The 13,758-nt window shown below is 37.6% G+C and overlaps 1 protein-coding gene across 6 annotated transcripts in view; it reads right to left on the bottom strand.

Annotated features, from left to right (window-relative positions):
• Window positions 1-156, bottom strand: part of CTNNA2 (catenin alpha 2) — a 418,807-nt gene extending 418,651 nt beyond the window's left edge. For 5 of the 6 annotated variants that reach the window (XM_026072713.1, XM_026072714.1, XM_026072716.1 and 2 more), the window contains exon 1: window positions 54-155. In XM_026072713.1, coding sequence (XP_025928498.1) covers window positions 54-155 — 102 coding nt within the window. Of the gene's footprint in view, window positions 1-53 lie in introns of all 6 variants that reach the window. The other variant, XM_026072715.1, reaches the window with a different exon arrangement.
• Window positions 157-13,758: the final 13,602 nt, after the last annotated feature.

Here is a 13,758-nt window from a genome sequence, read left to right as displayed (position 1 = left end):
GTACCTGTAACATCATGTTAAAGAAAGAAGCAAAATAAATCAAACACACTTGCCTGCGTAACAAGTGGTTCCAGTAGCCTCTCTACTGTGAGGGTCCTGATTTCCAGACTTTTGGGGTCCCATTTCAAAATGATAGGTGAAGTTGCAGAAGTCATACTCCCTAGAACAGACAAAGTGACACAAAACCAACAAATATTACTAATGCAATATCCAAATAGTGCATATAAGATGATAATTTTTACATATTTGGAGAGTAGCTGTTTCCGTTTACATATAAAATACTTCTTCACAATATCGCTAGTTTTCCTGCACTCCCAAGAACTTCCAAGTTCCCTGACAGTGCTAGAGACTGCTTAAACACTTTATTCAGAAAATTCTACCCTTAAAAATAGGCGTCTATCTTGCTGCCTGAAATACAAGTACTTCAACATTGTTCCACTTTGTGAAAAGAAAGCCCCCACAGTATTTATGATTTCTTGATTTTGGACCAGGAATGGCAGTGCTCATTTGAAAACAAAAAAGATTTTGAAGACTGTCTTAGGCTTAAAGGCTTAAGCAAGCTGTACTTAAAACAAAGATGACAAAGTTGCAAATTTATCTGCAATTTCAGTTTTTCAAGAAGCGAGGTGGATTTAAAACTGGCTGAACTGCCAGACACAGCACAAAGTCCAGCTGGAGACCAGTCATTGGTGGTGTCCCACAGTGGTCAATACTGGGTCCAGCACTATTCAACATCTTCATTAATGACTTKGACAATGGGATCTCACCCATCATCCACCCTCAGCAAATTTGCTGATTATACAAAACTGGGAGAAATGGCTGATACACCACCACATGGTTGTGCTGCCATTCAGAGGTACCTCAACAGGCTGGAGAGATGGGCAGATAGGAACCACATGAAGTTCAACAAGGGGAAGTGCAGTGTTCTGCGCCTGGGGAGGAATAACCCCATGCACCAGGACAGGCTGGGGCCTGACCTGCTGGAAAGCAGCTTGCAGAGAAGGACCTGAAGGGGGTCCCGAAGGACAAGTCAACTGTGAGCCAGCATGTGCCCTCGTGGCAAAGAACGCCAACAGCATCCTCGGCTGCATTAGGCAGAACCTTGCGAGCAGGTCAAGGGAGGTGATCCTTTCCCTCTACTCAGCCCTGGTGAGGCCACATCTGGAGTGCTGGGTCCCATTCGGGGCTGCCCAGTACAAGAAAGATACGGACATACTGGATCGAGTCCAGCGAGGGGCCACAAGGATGGTACAAGGAGAGGCTGACAGAGCTGGGACTGTTCAGCCAGGAGAACAGAAGGTTCTGGGGGATCTCACCAAAGTGTATAAAGATCTGAAGGGAGGGAGCAAAGAAGACAGAGCCAGACTCTTCTCAGAGGCAACAGGCAAAAACTGAAACACAGTAAACTCCATCTGAACATTAAAAAGCACTTTTTTTAATGTGAAGGTGTCAAATACTGCAACAGGTTGCCCAGAGAGGCTGAGGGGTCTCCACACTTGGAAGTATCCAAAGCCCAACGGATGCAGTCCTGAGCAACCTGCTCTAGCTGACTATGCTTGAGCAGGGAGGCAGGACTAGACCACCAACAGAGGTCACTTCCAACCTCAACTATTCTGTGATTCCGAATTTTGAATTCAAAGTGCTACAAGTAAGTATTTGATGACACGCAATGTTACAAGTGGCTTGCCCATTAAAGAAAAAAAAAAGTGCTTATTTAAAATAATTCTAGTCTAAATATATCCTGCATTTTAATTATAAAATAAAAACAAGAAAGAGCCATATACCTAGAATACATAAGAATGCGTAAGAGAGATCTAAATCAAGTCCGCTGTACACAATATCCCAAATATTTAAAATTGTTTTCTTCAGATAACTTACTCTCTGTGTCTAGCTGATAAACTGACTTCAGTAACGTGAAGAAAAAAAAAATTAAGTGAACAAAAATCAAAACATGTTCAGCCATTACTCCCTGGATAACAATCTGCTTTATAAAGCTTAATTCAAAGGTATATATTCAGCACTTAGGAATATTATCTAGTATGCACAAAATAAGTCCCATTGTTTGACTCAGGAAAATGTCTTTGACTAATTACTATCATTTGAAATTATCGGGTTGGTAAGCCTATGCAAAAGATTTTCACTGTATTACTAGCAGACAACGTAAAATACTTGCTAAAAAAGAAATGTGTATCCAAACTCTCTAATCAATGTACTTACAAAACACATAAAAACAGCCCTCTGTCTCCTCTTCTTCGCATTTAACAGCAGAATTATCTGGTAATATCCAGTATATTACAAAATTACTATTATTTGGCTTCCACTCTTATGCAAAAAATTGTTAGGTTTTATGCTATACAGTGTTCTCGAGTTTCTAGTTGCTGTAAACATGGTAAACACAGGAGTTTCCAATAGACAACTTTTAGTTATCTTTCAGCACCTACAACTTTCTTTTCACAGAAAGACGGCTGCTCCTTCTGTTGACCTCCATATTCAAAAAGTAAGTTATAGGTAGACAATGATGCTAGTCAATACTTTATAAGTTACAATATCTTTTAAGTGTGTAAAATGTAGTCTCTGAACCTTTAAATAAGTGTGCTTTTCCTCACTGACTATCAACATGGGTACTCACACATACACTTCCTTATGCCAAAAGATATTAAACATAGTCCAAAGCCTACAAAAGCAAATTAATTTCAGTGAACTGACAATCAGACTGATGACACAAAAGATGAAATAATTGCTCATCCGTGTTATAACCAGAATACCTCAGTTTCAACCTAAGAAATAGAAAGAAATCCTTCAAAATTATGAAAGGGCAAAAAATGCTTTCAACTATTAAAAAAATCATACAAGAAAAAGCCTCATTAGGAGCCTATAAAAAGGTTTTTCGTTTGCTGCAAGATCTGGTCCACAAAAACAAACAAGCAAAAAACCATCAATTTTTTCTCAGCACTTTCTCAGTACATTTTTCTCAGCTCTTCTCTAGTTGCTGTCACAATAACAATTTTCAACGACAAAAGACTGAAAAGGAGTTACCTACCCAAATATATGAACATATGAAAGAAAGGATGCTAACCATATCTTATTACTGCTTTGACCAAAATAGCCCCCAAACCATCTGCCTCAAGTACTTCACTGAAGACAAATTGCTCCACAGCTTATACCTGGCTTGTGGCTGCGTAATACCTGTAAGGAAGATAACATAACCTATGTGGTCTGCTGACAGAGAATAACGGCATCACGTAACATTTTTCACTGTACTGCGATAGAGAGAAAGAAACAAAAATAGCCATCAGGGAGAGAGACCTCCTTCCCCTTTACAGTCTAGGCTAGAATAATATCTATTATTTTCCTAGGTAGTTTAAATTTTTTTGTTCATCTCTGGAGTTTCCAGCATTCAAAGGATGACTGTCATTTTTTTAAAAACATTCAATAACAACAATCCAATCTTCAAAATATGAAGTTAGGTTTCTCATTTGAGTTCCAGCCTCTGTAACTTAGAAGTACGTACTGATGGTTCTTTGGCATAAATCTCATTGAATTCAAGCAGGCACGGTGTTTTTCTGAATGGTTACTGAAGAAGGTATTTTTCAGTATTCTGAAAAGTTTCACTGAAATTTCTTCTCTGTTGTTCACATATGTTATCTACTGGCAGAGGGTGACTTTTTAAGTCTGAACTTGAAATTTGATACTGTCAAATAAGGAAAGTGTGTAATAATATTGTATTTTAGACAGCCTACTTCTGATGAAAGGCTTTGCACTGATGATTGCAGCCCTAATCCTGAAACTAACTCCATATTTTTTTTCAATAATATATTTGAGGGAAACCTATTGTCTAACTGTACTTTATTTTCCCAGAAAGTCTGCCAAAATACATCTGTTTACGAAATGCAGCAATACAGAGATGTCTCTTCCCTATCCAGCGCAGTAACTATTGCTCAGTGTGAACATTCGTTGAAGCAGCCTGCCCTCAAAGTACCATCTATAAAGAAAATAACTGTATACTTTAATCATCAATTCATTAGAGTGGATTCCTGTATTAGAACCAAAATCTAATTCCTTCAGTAGAATTCTGCACTAACACAGCAGTCCCAAATATCTAATCCTACGACCACTCTTCTCACTAACCTTTTATGTAAAGCAGCATTTCACTGTTTAGAACCTTCTTCTCCAGAATCAACATATTCTGCATGCAAAATTACCTGCGTCTATCACCCTATAATTGTTTTCCTGCAGAGCAGACCCGCTTCCATTGCGATTTACAAAAATGTCCATTCCAGCCTTCAAAAACCTGCTTACAAGTGACACTGCATCTCATTTATATGCTGCCACTGAAACGTAATAGTAAAAATAGTTTAACTCTACATGAACAAAAGCAATGCTTGCTGAAGGAAACTGTCAATTTTCCGGAAACATAAACATTGCCAGCCTGGAACGAGCCTCTGGTTGTTAGTTCAGCTCACAGCTGCAATGCTGAACATTAAAGATATGGAAGATATCCACTACTGGAAGGCAAAGAACGTTTGTCATAGATGAGAAAGATGTCCAGCAATGTTGAAAAAGAACCCTGCTTTCTAGGGATAAAAGTGCCTATAATTAGTCAAAGACAACGAGAACAGCCTCCAGCAGATCTGGCTGAAATGCTCAGAGTGGACATGGGCAGTTCCCCACCACCTTGCTCGCGCAGGATGGTTTAGAGGAACATCTGTCTCTACATATTTGAACAACTAGTTTTTGACATACATGTTTATTTTGTTTCATAAAAGTGTCTCTTCTCTCTTGTCCTAAAACATAAGCAGGAAAAACAAGCCAAAATAAACCTTTAGGCCCCATGCCTGAGCCCAACCACGCAGAGATTTTTTTGAGTTTTTCTAAGCTTGCAACTTCCTTTTGGAAGCCCTCTTGCCTTCTGTTCCACCTCCATGTTGGGTTGAGATTCCAGTCTGGCCTCAGTAAAACAAAGTTTTTAAATGGAAACAGTCCGTTATGCAAACACAAACACTTCTAGCCAAAAAGCCATTTTGTAATGGAGAAAATGGCCTTGACAAGGGAAAGATTACCTTGGTAACAAAGCCGGTGGGAAGGTGACCATGGAGTCACCTGACACCGAAACAGGAAAGCTATAAAAAGGCAATGACTGAGTCACTCGCACTTTTCAGTCATATTCACCAGCTCACTCTTGGAGGCAACTGCCTACACCAAAGCCTTACCGAGTCAGGAGGAAAAACTGCCTTTAGAAATCAAAGAGATCAAAAGAACTCACAGGGAAAGTGTAAGCGGCAGTGTAAGGGTCAGTGTAATAGCAAGCTTCCACCTACACCCACCTCCGTGAACTGTTTCCTCCTCTGCTGTAAGTAAAACAGTAATAATATGTTCAAAAATTCATTGCAAACCCTAGCTGTAGGCAATGTCCAAATTGTTTTCATCTTCTATATTCCTCCGAAAAATAAGTCTAGTTTAAAGGCTCACACATCTGCAGCTATGGATTGCCTATGGGCTCTCACATTAGGGTTGGCACGCCAAAGCCATGCTATTGCAGTGGTCATACAAACGTTCATCCCATCTGTTCCAGAAAACTTTCACACTTCATCCAGCCCCTATAAGGCCCATTTCAGAAAGAGGTTTAGACAAAACTATGAGGCCGAGGAACCTGCGGTGGCCCTGGGACAGGAAGCTGGACTATGACTTCAGCTTGCAGGTGGATTTTACTATCCAGAAGATCCCTAGGAGAAAGTTAGAGACCTCACTGGCACTGCCTAGGCTCTGCTGAAAACCCAGATTCTTAAAACACCCCAAACTCTAGTGGTTGGTTTTCTGCGAGTGGCCCTGAGTACTCGCACAGCGCTTCAGTGCCTCCTAATAGAAATCTGCCCACAGATTTCTAGCTGCGATCAAAGCCTCTGAGCTCACGACCTCTCCGATGCTGGTTCACTTCGGGTCATATTGAAAGCCCAGGAAAACCAGAAGACTTTAAACTAGGTCCTTGGTGCAGGCCCTATGCAATGCATTCTCTCTCTGACATATTTCCCTCCAAATGATTGCAAATCTCTACTTAGAGCAAAATAATATCTTTATATTTATAACTTATTTAGGTTATGGAATGATGTGTAGATATGACCAATTTACTTCAATATCCCTCCTTTTTACTTCTTAGGAGAGTTTTTCCAAGTTCTGTTTCTTCTTAAGATAAACATTAATTCATTCTCACATCTTGCAAAAAACATTAAACTTTTAGTCACTAAATCTACTTATACCCTCTCATGATTTTTATTCAGTGCATGAAAATTGGCACATATAATGCACTTATCACTGGAGCATGAAAGCATTAAGTATCTTTGGTTTAAACTAAGCCATGTTTGCTCGCCTTACAACACAGAAATTATATCTCAAATTCAAACAGTTCTTCTTCAAAAAAATTTTTTTTCTAAAACTTGGGTCTAACCATGATTTTGAAAGCTTCTGCTTCTGAATATAGGGGTCATCCTTTCACTGAAGATATCCTATTTATAATTCCTCATATTTGAAAACTACAGTTAACATTACCTCTGCATTTCCCCATAACTTTTCTTCATTTCCCCAAAAGAGAACACCTTGTTCCACAACATCAACGTTTTCTACCTTCAGATTAAGCAGTTTACATTTCTTCCTTACAGAGAGCCAGTGTTTTTTTGGGGGGGTGGGGGGTGAGTGTTTTTTAAAGGAGCCCATTTCCCTTCTAGTGTCACCACAGCGGCAATACTGTAGTATCATCTCTACATGTCTTTCTGCTTCATTAAGCTCAAAATTGTCTATTTATTAATTATTTTAATTAAGAGGTTTTTGCTCTTGTTCTTACAGATGCAACACTATTCTCCTGCTCTGAAAAGAAGCTTTTATTTTTCTGACTACTGACACACGAGCCCAAAGTTTCTACAATTTCACTACGGCTTAGTGGATGACAACAAGCTCCCTCTGCCCTTGCAAAACCCACAAGTTTCAACACTGGGAAGAAGCAGCTGTTCCATTTTCCAGCTCCATAATTAATACATGAAATAGGACTGTTTTCAGACAAAGCCCTGTGGGAGCACAACTGACATTTCCATCTGCAAGAATTTATTGCCATTGATGATAACCTTTCTGAACGTTCCCACCACCTTAGAGGTGCACATATTGTCTCAGTGCTGGCATCTGCTTTTGTCACCTTGTTCATCAACGGCCTTTGCGACAAGTTTCTAAAAATCTTAGAGAAATTCAGATTGCTTAACCTTGTTTTTATTAAATCTGTTCTTTCTGTAAACATATTTGACTTACTTAAGTTGCTCTATCCCTAGTGAGCCCGTTCAGAATAGGTCTAATATTCTAATAGAAGCCCCATGTACCATTCTGTAATTATTTACCACTCTCCCACTAATCCAAAAAATGGACAGAGCAAAACTCTGTAAAGACGGAAACAAGAAGCCTAAGTCACTTAGTTCTACTTGACTTGTTATTACTGAAGCTTTTCCTGATGTTGCTCTTCTGCTTAGGGATGTTTTAAATAAATCACAATGCATATATAGCCATCCATGATGATTTCCATCAACTTTTGTCTTCCCTAGCTGTGTGTCTGCATGATTTGCTACAGTTTCATTAGCTAGTCCTGAAATACTGAAATACAACATAAGAATCACGCCACTATTATATTCTCAGAGGAATTCATCTAATTAAAGGATAATAAAGGTCTGTTTTCCTCATTTGGGGCGCTCTATTCAAAGGGAATATAAACTCTATTCAGAAGAAAATGATTAATGTAGACAATCATAAAATACACAAACAACTCCTAATCTAAAAGATGACATCCAAAGACACAATAGTGCAAACGACATGCTAAATCAAAATAATTAAAAAAAAAAAAAGCATCATTTTCCCTCAAAACCTAGACCCAGCTTTGGAAAAATCTAACTTAAAGACAGATACCATACTTTCTAGCACCTGTCTTTAATCTCTTTCATCCATGACACAGTTGGACTAAAACTTGCTCAAATTATTAATTTTGATTTTCATTAAAACCTGCAGCACTGAAGAGAGTGCAGAAGAGTAGGGGGAAAAGAAAGTGCCTATGTTTAGAACTAGAAAACAGAATGACCTCAGTAAGACTGTCAACCCAACACCATTCCCACATAAAATATATGGGGAAAAGTAGATATTTGAATCTGTTAATAAAGAATCACAGAAGGGTTACAAAATTACTCTCAGTAATTACAGATTTACAGATTTTTAATTGTGAGAAGTTTAGATACTAGAAAAACAAAAATATTATCATTACAGACTCATCAATCCAGGCAAAGCTATACTAAAACTGAGTGAGTGAAAGCTGAATCTATACAAATTCTGAATTCAAAAAACAACTTTTAAAATATTCTTAACTATTGAAAATATTTACAAAGAACAATTTACAAAGACGTGAGATGGATATTCCATCATTGCTTATTTTAAATTCATAACTTTCCTCCATCTCCCCAAAGGTATGGACTACTTCAAACAGGACTTAATTCATTAAAAGACATGATGTGTGTTACGCAGATGATTACACTAATCACATCTCTCCCTTCTAGCATTCCATTCAGTGAATGGATGAAAACGTGTTGCTTAAAAGTTTTGTAGATGGCATATTTGGTTCAAACAAAATATAAAATTATTCCTGTATTGCACCTGAAAAAACTTGCTACTTTACTTTAAATGCATCACAAGACAGAAAAAAATTCCAATTGCCAGATCCTTTTTGGTTTGTCTTCATTTCCCAAAGTTCTGTGTGACCATGTTAACACTATGATGGCCATTTTACTTATAAATCCACATCATGAATACTCTCTGGCCATCACATTTCTAAAAAGAATATCACAGAACTGAGAAAGATACAGAAAAGGACAACAATGACAATCAATGACTTCAAGAAACAACTAAATAAACTAAGAATATTCAGCCTGCAAAAGAGAAGACGGAAGAGGAATACAATATAGGCCAACAAAATCATAAGCATCATGGTGAAGATGAAACTGTCTACTGCTCGTTGCCTTTTTCAACACCAAAAAAACAGAAAGAATCAAATAAATAACTGCATGTTAATTATGAGCAAAGTTTTTGGAATTCCTTGTCATATGGTACTGCAGATGCTACAAGTTCAAAAATAAACCGGATGCATTAATGGAAGAGGGGGAAAAAAAAAATCCATTGACCTGAAGCCCCTGAGCTGCAAACTGTTTGAGGCCTGGAAGATAATCTGGGAAAGTATCACTGAGAGCTTTCTCTACACTTCTACTCTGAGGCATCAGCCATTTCATCTTCTCATTAAATGGAGTCTAAAACTCTTGACACCCTGGCCTACTGTCCATCCTGGTACAAAGAGAAAGACAAATCACTCGGAGACAACCTCCAGGAAGATAAGGAAACCTCAAAGGAAGAAAAAGATTGGGCCAACTTTTGGGAGTGAGATAAATCTACTCCCTGTCCTTTCACTGCATGACAAAGCAACCAGGGGACGTGGCACCAAGCTATGTAAGTACAGCAGGAATAGGTTTGCCCTGACAAGGCAGATAAGCAATCCAGAAACCCAGTAGACAGTGAGGGTGAACGCAGAGATGACAGCTGTAATTTGCCTCTTGAGCATGAAGAGCTTCATTTACCAAGAGAGGCATATAGAAGGACCGTTCAGCATAGCACACTCGGAAAAATGACTTAGTATCACAGCTCTACAACGTTCCTGGAAGTGAGGAATCAGCACCGAGAATGACAGTCGCAGAGAATAGCCCAAGTGTTGAACTGGTGCTGACAGCTTCTCGTTCGCCGTCTACAAGCCCGCGATACTACGGTACCGCCTTCAGAGCCTCTGACAGCGCTAGAAGCACCGAGGGAGGTTCAAACAGCACTCTGTGGGCTATACGCCGGTGCCCAAAGCACCGGAAATGCATCAGAGACGACGTATGCAGAGAGCATATAGATGCCTACGTGCCCTATTTATTACTCAAGACACAGGGATCCTTTTCTGTGTTAGGTCCCTGGAGGTGGCTCACGTGCCCGTCTCTTCCTCATGCCTTGTTTCAACAACAACGCGTCAGACTTCCTTTTAATCCATTCCAGGTTAATCAGCCCCTTACTACCATTTTAGTTTGACAGTAAAACGCCAGATTCATACCAATATTCACGTTGCTCTATTTTTTCCACTTCTCCTCTTCTTTAGTCCCAGCTTTTAAAGGACACTGAATAGTTCATACAGATTAAAAAGAGGTAATACAGGTTTAAGTCCTCGATACTATTTTTAATCTGTGATGATCTCGCACAATTGTTTAATGGTAAGATAGTAGCTAACCAGAAAACTCAAAAGAAAAATGATTTTATCCGACAACATTTAATTAGTCTCTTTAGGTCACAGAAAGCAATCCAAACATTCTTACCGGCAATGATAGATCTTTAACATAATAACAAACTTTCTAAAAACAGATATTATTAAGAAAACATTTTCCTTTTGAAACATATATTTCTGTGTGTCAAGTATTCCACTAGAATATTTCAAAATAATATCAACTGACAAATTAAAAGAGAAGCCTTAACAATAAATATTTCACTTCTTTGTTTCTGGGTGACTCTTAGGATTGTCTTTCCTATATCATCTACTCTAACTAGTGTAAAAGATGTCACTTTTCTCCAAATACAAAATTATTACCAAATTCACACCTCTGGTTTCTACCCTTAGTTTCATTCTTTTCAATAAATAGGTCTCAAAAGCAGTTATGTACTTTTTTTCTACAATTTAACTCTAGATAACTCCAAACATATAAACTACATTATTAACTAAAAAGTCATCAATAAACTACTTCTGTTCTAATTCTCCAGTACAAAAAACCTGTTCTTATACTCTCCCATTGGAGGAAAAATTAATAATACTCTAATAGTAATCTAAGTCATGTCATGAAATCCCATCAAATTATCCCCAACTTTCCTGTTTCTATTTTCTTTCATTAGGTTAGACTGCTACTAAGAAAAAAATTGCTTGTGCAATGCCCAGACAACTCACCACCTCCAGCTTTATGCAGAGGACTGTAATATAAACCCTGCCAACTGCTAATCCTTCCATCCATTTCTTTTTATTTACCTTAAGTTATCGATCGTGACAGTATCGGTGACATTAAAGGTTTACAAGCGCAATAGCTTACACCTTAACCCCTTTAGTTCTTTACATTGTTCCATTAGAATCACTTCAGCTTCCCCTGGAAGTTCATCACAAATTTGAAAATCTATATCTTCCATAATTCTGAATTTCCTCATTTCTAAGGCTAGAAAGGAATTTTGGGACACAGCCATGCATTTGGCACCACATAAGGAAACTTTGGCACAATGATTGGTAACTGCTGGTGCAATTTTGAGGGGAAAATAAATTCTACATATTTTTATTAGTGTATTGCAAATAAGTAAGCAAAGTAAATTAAAATGCTAACTGAAGCCAAAATCTTAACTATGCAAGCCTTGTAACAAAATAACAGAACACAACAAAGAGCACATTTAATCAAATCTATAAATAAATCAAACCTACAAATAAGCATATGCAAAATTCAAGTCATGAAGCTATACAGTATATTACTGAATCATAAAAAATGCTAATCCCAGAAACCTACCATTAACTTGCCTACATCTATGCAGCAAATATTGTTTAGAGAAATGCAGATTTGAAAGCTAGAAGTACATGGGGTAGTTTAAGGTAGTACTTGCTGGAAATTAGAATACTGGAAATAAGACTCAGGTGCCAGAGGCTTTTGCCAGGATTATCACAGAGAGATATATGCATGCACTATTTTAAACTGAGTTAGACAGGATTTCAACTTGCTCATTTTTTCCTGCCAAAATAAAAGTAAAATAACCATTACCAAGAGGAAAAGCTTACGTTTTATTTGTATAGCCACCGGAATATCACATCACAGCCACAGTTGCGGAGGGCCAAGGAATGTCCTTAGGGTAAATATTGCATGTTATCAGACCTCTTGTGAGCACTTCTTTGGGTGGCAAAATTTATTATGGCACGTCCTAGTCTTTCCCCTCCTTTGGGCTCATCTCAGGACATCAGGAGCATTGCCTCTGAGAATATAACGACCTAAAAGGTCTATACATTTCTTTTCAGATTGGGGGTCACAAATTTCTCTCTTTTCTTTAATATTTTTGAGGCTACATCTTTCTTTTAGAAACATGGTATTAACGTCCTAGAAGAAAGCATGAAATCAAAGAGATTATTTTATGGAATTAATTTTGATCCTGTCATCAGTGGGACGAGTGCCTACGGGGGAAAAATGACATCTCTTACATGTTTTTGGTACAATCAACGTCCTAATCATCACTGATGAGTCTTATTTTTGTTCAGACTTATCTCTCCATCCATAGATCCATTCTCTTAGAATTCCTTAAGATAATGTTTCATTTTACCAACAAGTAACAGAGGAATGAAGATTAGTTCAGTTTATCCTGACCAGATAAGTCACACTCCTTAAGGACCCAGCTCCTTCCAGCTCCATGGATATAAAATGAACTTAACCAACATAAAAATAAAAATTTCAAGTTTTGTATATAGTCGTCCATGCTCTCTTAAAAAAAAAAAAAGTTTAGCATCCTATTTGAATCATATAAATCATATAAATTTCCGCATATGATTTTTTATCATATCATATACTTAACAGCTACCTAACTGCAAATTCATCATATGTAGTATATTGTCTCAAAAGACTACAGTTTTTCTAGTGTTGACATAAACTACACTCAAAATTACAACTGAAAAGAATGCATAGAAATATACAGCTATGTACTTAATATTTAATTCATCTTTTTGTGACATAATATGAAAATAAATTTCTATGAATGAGAGATGTTCTTTTAGGAATTATTTCCTCTTTTTCTTATCCTTACTCTCCTCCATCCCAAATATTAAACAAAGAAAAATAAAAAGTAAGAGATTAGGAAATTCATATTATTCCTTTTACGTAAAGAGACAGAAATGGAGGCATAGTTCTTCCTCAAATTGAAAAAGATCCATTTGTAAAATTAAGAGTAACTTCCATATCACCACAGAAGAAAATATATAAAAATAAATTAACTTTATTAGGAGCACAAAAATGTATGAAAACAACTTTTTAACAGAGGCATTAGATAATTCAACATTTTTGTACCTTTAATTGTTTAATAGGAAGGAGCACAAACTTGTTTACCAAGTATTTATACACACTCTAACTCCTTCTCCTCAAGTATAGCAATTACTGAAGTATTTATAACCACAGTTGCACATCGCTTTAAAACGGCATATAAATTCCTCCACACACGATTCCTTATTTATGCGTTCAAAACCAGAAATTCTCTATGACTGCTGCTCAACAAAATTTTAAAAGTAATTTCAGTTCTAACACGATGATGTTGTTTTGGGAGGTTTCATCCGTTCCTTGCCTTTCCCACTGTGCACTCTTAGCTTTCCGGTGTCTCCTGGCTTTCTGGCTACTGGCCAGGAGCCACTAGCCAGAACTGACAGCGCCAGGAACTAAGTACACAGAAGCCTGAATCCCAAAAACCCAAATCACAGCCCCCTTTTATAAGCATCTGATGAGTTTTCATGCATTTGCGTAGAAGCTACCATTTCCCATTATGTATCATTAGGCACCAAGTGGTTAATTAGTTTATCTATACCCTAGTGCACACATAAATTTTTATTATTAGCAGTGTTAGATCGTCAGTTTATCTAATTTACCTTTAAATTCCATATTTTGATACCTT

The sequence above is a fragment of the Apteryx rowi genome, unplaced genomic scaffold, assembly GCF_003343035.1.
Source record: "Apteryx rowi isolate R43461 unplaced genomic scaffold, aptRow1 scaffold_35, whole genome shotgun sequence".
Taxonomy (NCBI): domain Eukaryota; kingdom Metazoa; phylum Chordata; class Aves; order Apterygiformes; family Apterygidae; genus Apteryx; species Apteryx rowi.
Note: the sequence above shows the minus strand (reverse complement) of the source record. Positions and strands in the feature narration are given on the sequence as shown.